Below are 10,188 nucleotides of genomic sequence, written 5' to 3'. Positions count from 1 at the left end.
AGATTTTTTTTTAAAAAGATAAAAAAATAGATTTTAAAATAAAAAAGATTTTTTAAAAAAAAGATAAAAAAACATATTTTAAAATAAAAAGATTTTAAATCTGTTTTTAAAATTTATTTTTTAAAATATGTTTTTTTATTTGTTTTTAAAATCTTTCTTTTTTAAAATTTTTTTTTATCTTTTTAAAAAACAAATCTGTTTTTTTAAAATTAACATATTTAAAAAAATAGATTTAAAAAAATAAATTTTAAAAACATATTTAAAAACAAATAAAAACAGATTTAAAAACAAATAAAAAAACACATTTAAAAGGGAAAATAAGTTGTCCACTCAGAGGCCGACACGTGGCACTCTGTTATACTCAAGGGCATATTTGGCCCAAAGTATAATAATAAGGATATAATTGACCCTAAAGTATAACGAATGGTATGAATAAACTATTTTTCAAAGTTCAGAGGTAATTTTGACCCTTTTTCCGTATATTAAATCTACTGATTGACCTATTACATGAGACATGAGTGTTTACTACGAAAAGTTCAAAGAAAAATTTACTCATCTAGAATTCATATTTGCGAGTCACGCGATTTTTCCATCCCTCATATAGGAAAAAGACATAAATTACCCTTTGAAGTTATACCGAAAAGTCAGTTACACACTTAAATTATCATGACGATCTATTACACACCTAAACTAGCTAAAAGTGAAACTATTACACACATGAACGCATAACACCACTCTCATAGTATGTGGTGTATTACACTCGCTGTCACGTGGTGCCACATCATCGCCACGTCAGAAATTATAATTTGTTATATTTATTTTCTTTTCTTTATTAATTAACTTTTCTTTTATTAATTATATTTTATATTAATTAAATCCTAATTAATTATTAACTACCCATCAATTATCAACCACCCATTCGATTTTTTATATTTCTTTTCTTTATTAATTAATTTTTCTTTTATTAACTATATTTTATACTAATTAACTCCTAATTAATTATTAACTACCCATCCAATTTTTTATATTCTTTTCTTTTCTTTTCTTTTCTTTATTAATTAGTTTTTCTTTTATTAACAATATTTTATACTAATTAACTCCTAATTAATTATTAACCCTCCATTCAACCCCCCAAACCCCAATTGTTTTCTCCACCAAAATGGGGAGAAGAATTCTTCTTCTTCTTAATGAATTTTGAAAGGAAAAAAAATCAAAATTCAAAATGGGGAATAAGTAGAAGTGGGTATAAAGAAGAAGAGGGTAGGTGAGTGTGAAAGAAGAAAGGATGTGGGGGTGGGGTGATTTTGTTTTTTAATTTTTTTTACTTTAATCAGTTTTGAAAGAAAAAAAATCAAAATTTAAAATGTAAGTAAATAGAGGTGGGTGTGAAGAAGAAGATGGTAGGTGGGTGTGAAGAAGGAAAGCATGTAGGGGTGGGGTGATTTTGTTTTATTAATTATTTTTTTTTACTGATGCGCTTGTGTTTTTTTTTCCACGTCAGTTGTAGGGGGTAATAGTTTCACTTTTAAATAATTTAGATGTGTAATAAATCGACATTATAGTTTAAGTGTTGTAATTGACTTTTCGATATAATTTCGGGGGGAATTTATGCCTTTTCTCCCCTCATATACTCATTTCCAATTCATATGGGAAATTGTTAGATTTTTTAATTAAAGATATGAATTGAAAAATGAAAAAAAAAAAAAAAAAACAGATGAAAATCATTTGTCCCTCATTAAATAAAAAGAGGAAAACTTTAGTTAAACTTTTGAGATAGAAAGATGTGAGTTGAGAAGATAGTCTCACATTTCATGAATCACTGAAAGATTTAACTTAAATAGCTACTAAATAGTTGGTCATTCAATAAATTAAATTAAAAATAGTCGGTAGTGTATAATCTATGTATAATTTTTATATACAAACTAGAAAACATAATTAATATTTTTATCTAATTATTTATGTGAAAATCATATATATAAATACTTATACAATTATTATTTTTACTTAATTATCAAAACACTAAAAAAATATATAAAATATTCATTATCTTTCAAAGAAATATTTTTTTTAATAAAATATTTTCCTTTCCTATCAAACACAGCCTAAGATAATATTAGTAATTAATTAATTGAAACTTGAAAGAGATGGGATATTTTTTAAGACCAAACACATTTAACAAAGTCATCACCATAGTCGAGTTGGGAGAGAGAGAGAGAGAGAGAGAGAAATGGTGGATTGAATTGAAATTGGATCAAAAGCAAAGTTGAAGCAGTAATGTTAAAGAAGATTCATCATGCTTCTTCGCCATGAGGCAGAGGGACAACAAGACAAAAACATAAAATCTGCAAATATTACTATTATTAAATCTTTTGCATATGGATCATCTTCCTCCATACGTTGCTCGTTTCATAGACCTAATTAATTAATACCTTTTTATCTTCTTAGATCCCTTTTGTGGATTCAAGATTTCCCAATTATAACTGGGTATCCTTTAATTTTTTTCATAATTAATCTTCGAGCCTCCAATCAATGGAGCCTCGTGTTGGTAATAAGTTTCGTCTCGGAAGGAAAATCGGAAGCGGTTCGTTTGGTGAGATCTACCTCGGTATGTTATGCAACCCCACATTCTTCAATTTTGCTATTTGTGATTTATTTTTTTCAATTTTCTGATTAATTCTGGTTTTGTCATGTTTAGGGACTAATGTTCAGACCAATGAAGAGGTTGCGATTAAGCTGGTAAGTATTGATGTTTTTATTTGTTTTTCCCAATTTTTAACTTTCAGCGCGTGCCTGTTGGTACAATTCTGTATTTTGTTGCTTCCTGATTGTCTTAGTAAGGAATTTGAGCTGTTGTTAGTTGAAAGTTGGAGTCTTTCTCATTATTTTTTAGTAGGAAGTAATTAAAGTTTTTCTTTACTTCCTTTTAGATCATTCTTGTATGGGTCAGAGTGTTGGCCCGTCTAGAGATGAGAGTAGCGGAGATGAGGATGCTCTGATGGATGTGTGAGCATATTAGGAGAGATATGATAAGGTGGGAGTGACCTTCATGGCAGATAAGTCAAGGAAAGCAAGACTAAGATGGTTCGTACATGTGAAGAGGAGGATGTGCCCAGTGTGGAAGTGTGAGAGGTTGGTTGTAGTAGGAGTTAGGAGAGCTAGAGGTAGGCCAAGAAAGAACTGAGGTGAGATGATTGGACAGGACATGACACAACTTCAGTTTATTGAAGACATGGCTCCAAATAGGAAGAGTTGGAGGGTATTGATTAGGTTTGTAGCTAGCCGAGTGTAATCCCACTTTATGTGGGATCTCTTCTCCTTGTTATTATTAGTATTATTAGTAGTATTTAGTAGTCGCATAATCTCTTATTCTTCAATGTGTATTAGTATTTGTTTCTGCATTGGCTTTGTATCTTGCTGTTTTGGTGTCATATTTTCTTGCAATTCTGCTTTGAAAACTTTTTTTTTGAGCCGAAGGCCTACTGGAAACAACCTCTCTATCCCACAAAGATAGAGTGAAGGTCTGCGTACATTCTACCCTCTCCAAACTCCATTTGTGGAACTACATTGGGTATGCATTGTTGTTGTTGCTCAGAGGATGTTTGGCAACAAATGAAAAGATGTAAATAACGTAAAGCTTCTAGAACAATAGGAGTGCTATATGGCACAATGATTTTAGACAAGGTTTGGCACTATTCCAGCAACAAAATAAGTATAAACTCCGAAAACTAACACACAACATTTTTGCGAAAAACAGCAAGTTCATAAAACCAAATCCTCAGCTTATCAGAAACGTCTCCAAGATTAAGCAAATGTAGCTGGGCAAGAGATAGAAATTCTAGGCTTGTAATTTGAGGTGACGTCTGATCTTACTATTACAATCTGGCTAATGTGTTGAGTTTCAAGATGCTTTACATGGAAACATTTACGGTTACCAACTAATAACAAGACCGCTGATATGTGAACATGTATAAGTTTGTAAAGAATTTATTATACATATTCCTCATGGCCGCATTTGGTGGTTAATACGTTTACCTTAGATTTTTTCCTGCTATCGAATTTGTCTCTTGAATTTGCCTGTCGATTTTGTAGATATTAGAACAGCTTCACTGCTTTAATTTCGTGGAGATTCGGTAAACTGAAGATTTACTTTTAACTTGCTGATACTCATGGCTTTGATTTCTCTTTTTACCATTTTGGCACTTAAGCTGACACGTGGTCTATGGCTTCTGATTTCTTTAGAGATTAAGTTATTTATCTTCCATCACTGGTGGTATTCTTTTAGTTTGTGATAAATACTTCTGCTGTTTCCGTTGCTCAGGAAAATGTTAAGACAAAGCATCCTCAACTACTATATGAATCAAAGCTGTATAAAATACTACAAGGAGGAAGTAATTTCTCATTCTTCTTGTTGGCTAGTATTGCTTCTTTACTACATAATGTTTATATCTGGTCCTCATCAGTTGAAATTTTTTGTTGACATTGATAGCTGGAATCCCCAATTTAAAATGGTTTGGAGTTGAAGGAGATTATAATGTCCTTGTGATGGATTTACTGGGACCCAGTCTTGAAGATCTCTTCAATTTCTGCAGTAGGAAGCTGTCCCTAAAGACTGTTCTTATGCTTGCAGACCAGATGGTAGGTGTGAAGTTTTGCACTTGTTTATTTCGTTAACTATTTAACACATGTTTTCATTTGTATTCAATTTTTAGATAAATCGGGTCGAATTTGTTCATGCCAAATCTTTTCTTCATCGAGATATAAAACCAGACAACTTCTTGATGGGATTAGGAAGACGTGCAAATCAGGTATTGGGATCAAAGCTATCGATTGCTATTTCATTCGCTTGTTGCTGGCAGGGTAATTACTGATTCATTACTACCATCGGTTACATATAGGTCTATATCATTGATTTTGGGCTGGCTAAGAAGTTTAGGGACTCCACCACTCATCAGCATATTCCATATAGGTAAGCTCGCCCACCCCAACCAAAAAAAATCTTTGATTTTTGATTAATCATATTGTAAGCTCCTTTGAACTTTTTCAAGAGAGGATAAGATAATGCTTATATTCCATGGATTGAAATAGTTTGTCTAAGAAGGATGGGTTTTTTTTTAAACTAAAAAAACAAAAAAGGATGGTTCATAACAAGTATAAGCTCTGTGTGGTCTTTTTGCTGCATTTTCTATAAAGGGACAGAAAAGATGACTTGTTTAAGTTTGCACAAACTGTAAACACTAGCCTTCCTCCTCCTTCGAAGATACTCCCGTGGTCCAATTGGTTTGTCCCTTTTGACATGGGACACTTATTATGAGAAGATTTCAAGATATGAGTTGTTTAATATTTGTAAAGAGTTATTGGGACCAGAGTTTGACTTTTGTGTTGTAATAGAGCAAAGGAGATGATAAATGTGTACTGAGAAGAGTGAAATATTTGTCTGCTAAAACTTCTTTTGGCATGTAAAATGAATTAACAATTTATATTTAAGAAAATGGACGAGAGACATCCCTAAAAGAAAAGTAAAACAAGTATTTTTGGTTTAAGGGAGTTGTAAGAAAAGACAGAATTCTTTCTAAAAAAAAAGACAGAATTTCAGTGTCATCTTTTTTTCCTTTTTCTAAAACATAAGATATTATCCTAGCCAAAGACCAATAGAATCCAAAATTACCAGCTGGATATGCATCTCATAGCTTTCTTGATATTGACACAATCGATGTGGTTTTCCTGGATCATTATAATGTGTTGGTATTACTAGCATATCACAATTGGTATCAGAATTTTAGTAGAAAAAATTAGTCATTAAAACTTTAAAATGCATCAGAAATTTAAAATGGTATTGATATCTTGACTGACATGATGTTAACATCATTTATTTTGCCTAATTATTAAATTTTCGTTGTTTTATCCTAATGGTTATTATTTGTATTTTTAACTATTTTTTCTTAAACTACACGCATTTTTTCCCTTCGTTAACACCTTTCTTTGCTAAAGTCCATGCCTTAATTGTTCTTTGAACTTAAAAGCCTGAAGACCTTGATACTTTTCTAGGCTTTTCACCTTTTGACGACACTTCCCACTTAAGAGGCAAGAAGTAACAAATGAAATGGATTGTGAGGTCTTGAATATGAAATTACATTATTAGTTATAAAGATAAAGAAGTATTCAGCATCTATAGATTATAAAAATAAAGAAGTATACATCATTTATAGCTTCTGCGGTGGGTCTTTCTCCTGTTTTTCTTGCCGTTACTTGCTTACGTTCATTTTCTAAATTTGTAGAGGTGACCATGTCCCATTGACTGTCACATGATACGAAATTGGTCCTTGGGCCTAACTCAACCCAAAAATTGCCTCAAGTGGTGAGGATTTCCCAAGACCATATAAGGAAACAAATTTGCCAATGTGAGACTTTTCAACACCTTCGTACACCCAGCTTGCCAACTGGAGTGTGGACAAGATAATATGGGGGTCCAGCATCGGGTGAAACAAGAATTGCTCTGATACCATATAAATTTTGAGAAGAAGAAAAGTCTTCTTGTATTCCAGTAGTATTTACATCAAATAGCAATGTTGCAATAAAGCTTGTGGCTAATCTAGGAAAGGAAATAATCATTTAATGCTCCAATAAAGCTAGTGATAATATCTTCCTATAATCAAGCTAGGAAATAATATCAAATCTTCCTACTAATTAAACCAGTCTACTTATTTAAACAAGAAGATTAACTTTTTGAATTTGTTACGACAGGGTACCTCTATAGTTTATTCTAGATTACCTCTTTTGTTGCTAACTACTGTTAGGTAGTGAAATAAACCAAAACAATTGATAGCATTTTTCCCATATCCGGATAAAGGAGGAGAGTTGCGGTAAGATGACGGCTAGCATAAAGATAGTGAAATCATGATATTGTCAACCTCAACTCCCAACTAATTTGGAATTGCAGCAAATTGGTTAATTCTCCTATGGTTATAGCTCATTTTCCTAAGTTTCCCTCATCAATTTTCTCTCTCTCTCTGTCTCTCTGTCTCTCTCTCTCTAAGTTACTGGTGACGGCACCATCAATCTAGTGCAATGTCTAATTGTGAAGATGTTTATTATTATTTATTGAAAAGACACACTATTTACTGAAATCTAGTAGTGAGAGCAGAGTTTTGCTGTTGGTTTGTATTGAGGTGGGTTATTGGTATTTTGAGCTAGTCAAAGTCGTAGTTTTTGTTTTTTGAGTTGAGTTCTATTACTGTGAATGCTTTGGGATTCTTTTCTCATTTAATCTATTAGCTGAGGAAATGATGTAACTCTAGATAATGAATGGGTAATTTTATTTTATTCTTCTAATTTCAAATACAGAGAAAACAAAAATTTGACAGGAACTGCCAGATATGCAAGCATGAATACTCACCTTGGCATCGGTAAGATTTTGGTTTCTTAAACTTTTGTACACTTTCGTGTTTGTGGATTGTGTTTATTCTTGAACAGATCCTTGATTCTTTGTTGCTTTCAAACTTATAGAACAAAGCCGAAGGGATGATTTGGAATCACTGGGTTATGTCCTAATGTACTTCTTAAGAGGAAGGTAGAATCTATTCCTGTAATTTTCTTTTTTGTTTGTCTTCCGCTCTTCTTTCATGCTACTTCTACTTACTGATTTCAAAATGTGTAGTCTTCCTTGGCAGGGGCTGAAAGCAGGCACAAAGAAACAGAAGTATGAGAGGATCAGTGAGAAAAAAGTTTCAACATCAATAGAGGTATTTTATGTTCAAACATTTTTCTTATGCTAGTGATATGATTATAATGATACTGACACAATATTTTTCCTTTTCTAGACATTGTGTCGTGGCTATCCTACAGAGTTTGCATCATATTTTCACTACTGTCGATCACTGCGGTTTGAGGATAAACCAGATTATGCTTATCTCAAGAGAATTTTCCGTGACCTTTTCATTCGTGAAGGTACGATAATTTCTTTCTTTCCATGCAATGATACTTGCTGTATAGACAATGTAAGGTTTTCAGTTAACGCTTTGCTCAAGGGTCTGTATTCATTTTTTCTTTCTTCTCCTCTCTTTTTTTGTCCTTTCAGGTTTTCAGTTTGATTATGTATTTGACTGGACCATTTTGAAATATCAGCAGTCACAGCTTGCCAATCCTCCATCTCGTGCTCTTGTGAGTGACTTAGGTTGATCAGATTATGTGTTAATTGGCCTCAGGATGTTAAATGAAATGATAATTTTGGTGCAGGGTGGTACTGCTGGACCAAGTTCAGGGATGCCTCATGCTCTTGCTAATGCTGAGAGGCAATCAGGTGGGCCTCTTATGTGTTCTTCACTTCAAGCATAAAAGAAAATTATACACAATCTACATTTTAGAACTTTGGTGTGCATATAATGGTGTTGGCGGTTTGCTGATGATAGATTTACAATAAAACCGGACATTACTTGCTACATAGAGCTTGTATAAGTTTCTTTCATGTTTACTACTTACTGTGCAAATCATTTCATCCCTCGTATCTTTCCTAATAAATGCCTCTTTAGCCTTAAATGAAAAGGATAAAATTAACATGTATTTTTCACTACTTCATCATATTAGTTATTTTGACTCTACACAGGTTAGTTAAGGAAAGTATAATACCTCCAATCTGCTAGTTTGCTATTTATTGGGGCCTATAAATAACATGCTGCCCATATTATGCAGGTGGTGAAGAAGGTCGGCGTACTGGTTGGTCTTCAGGAAATCTTGCTCTTAATAGGAACTCGGGGCTGCAATTCAACTCTGGAAGCTTAGCTAAGCAAAAAGGGACAGTTGCCAATGATTTATCCATGGGTAAAGAGGTGACTCCTCGCTCTGTCACTCTTGTTGTTTTACAAGTATATCCCTGCTTATGTTGATTTGTTTAAAGTGGTAGTACTATATCAAACAAATTGTGCTTTAGTAGAACACAAGTTGGCACAAGATTATGAGTACATTTTGATCTTGTTAGACTATAATGGCATAAATTTTGTGTCATTTCAATTTACCAGGTAGGGGATGGAGGGATATCATGAACTTTGCCCTCTTTTTTTTCTTCTTTTGTTGCTTTTTATTTGCATTTATTTCTCATCATGTATTGCACTTTCTCCTAGTCGAACATCACAAAAGTTTCCATCCTTTGACATTTTCTTTCTTCAATGTAAATGCTAAGCTGAGAATATAAATTCACTCCACATGATTTAGCACGAGGTCAGAAAAACATACAGCTTGCAGAATGCAAGCAAAAATATACTCATGTTTTGTGATTCTGTTGGCAACCAATGGAATAAAGAAATTTTGACTGAGCTCTTGTTGCAGTTATCTAGTTCAAGTTTTTTCCGGACTAGTGGATCAACAAGGCGTCCAGCTGTCTCTAGCAGTCGTGATCCAGTTATCACCAGTGTTGAACCCGATCCCTCTCACATCAGTAAAACAGATGCAAATCCAGGACATCTCCGTAAAACTTCCAGTGTTGCTCAGAGAAGTTCACCAATCGTGTCATCAGATCAGAAGCGCAGCTCCTCCACTAGAATGGAAAAGAACTTTGAGGCCGCCCTTAAAGGAATAGAGGGCTTAAGTGTCAAAAATGATGAGAGGCTGCATTACTAGCTTTGCTGCTTTATCTCTGTTCTCTGGTTACTGTAAAATCTTGGCAAAAGAATTGCACCAACTTTGGGGATTTCGCTACGAGTTGCCATCAGGAAAGGCTAAAATAGAAATTAATGTGAGATCCCTCTGGTAATCTTGGCTTATGCTTCTTCTGTACATTTGAAACTTTCTTTGTTTTTCTCATCTCACTCTCTCTATCCCCTTTATAAGAGTTCTTAGTATTTTTAATGGTGTTATGTTGTGCATTATGAATGTATTTTTGTATGGTTGGAGACTAAATATTCACTTGAGACTTATTGTATTGGAATTACACCCATCCTTTTGCTATTGTGCATGAATCTGAATTGCAAGTTGTCGGGTGTTCATGTGCATTTTTAATGTTGAAGTGCATGATATATATTAGTGGGCATAAAGGGGGGAAAGTTCTGTCATTATTCTTTGCAACTCACATAGCCTCTATGGCATATTCTTCCCATTATTTTCTACTAATTACACCCACTATGCCTCAAATTAATATCCACTTTCTTGATATTTACTTGTGGAAGAAGATGTTGTTTTCCTGGTATTGTGTAGATGAGA

At 33.3% G+C, this 10,188-nt stretch overlaps 1 protein-coding gene across 1 annotated transcript; it reads left to right on the top strand.

Annotated features, from left to right (window-relative positions):
• Positions 1–2,157: 2,157 nt before the first annotated feature.
• LOC129894247 (casein kinase 1-like protein 2) lies at positions 2,158–9,925 on the top strand. Its single transcript, XM_055969838.1, has 14 exons — positions 2,158–2,605; positions 2,696–2,736; positions 4,319–4,388; positions 4,487–4,635; positions 4,710–4,805; positions 4,896–4,966; positions 7,342–7,403; positions 7,504–7,567; positions 7,655–7,739; positions 7,818–7,944; positions 8,075–8,157; positions 8,233–8,296; positions 8,686–8,822; positions 9,319–9,925. Exons 1-14 carry the CDS (start codon positions 2,530–2,532, stop codon positions 9,607–9,609), a joined length of 1,416 nt encoding a protein of 471 aa, XP_055825813.1. The 5' UTR covers positions 2,158–2,529; the 3' UTR covers positions 9,610–9,925.
• The last annotated feature ends 263 nt before the right edge of the window (positions 9,926–10,188 follow it).

Source organism: Solanum dulcamara, chromosome 7 (genome assembly GCF_947179165.1).
Source record: "Solanum dulcamara chromosome 7, daSolDulc1.2, whole genome shotgun sequence".
Lineage (NCBI taxonomy): Eukaryota > Viridiplantae > Streptophyta > Magnoliopsida > Solanales > Solanaceae > Solanum > Solanum dulcamara.
The sequence above is the reverse complement of the archived record's forward strand: the minus strand, read 5'-3'. Positions and strand labels throughout refer to the sequence as shown.

What these genes read in the sequence shown, in the direction of transcription:
- LOC129894247 (XM_055969838.1), top strand. Translation starts at nt 2,530, where the DNA reads ATGGAGCCTCGTGTTGGTAATAAGTTTCGTCTCGGAAGGAAAATCGGA. An exon ending in TTATGCTTGCAGACCAGATG is followed by an intron (nt 4,636 to 4,709) that starts GTAGGTGTGAAG and finishes TTCAATTTTTAG; the next exon opens with ATAAATCGGGTCGAATTTGT. An exon ending in ATCCTCCATCTCGTGCTCTT is followed by an intron (nt 8,158 to 8,232) that starts GTGAGTGACTTA and finishes ATTTTGGTGCAG; the next exon opens with GGTGGTACTGCTGGACCAAG.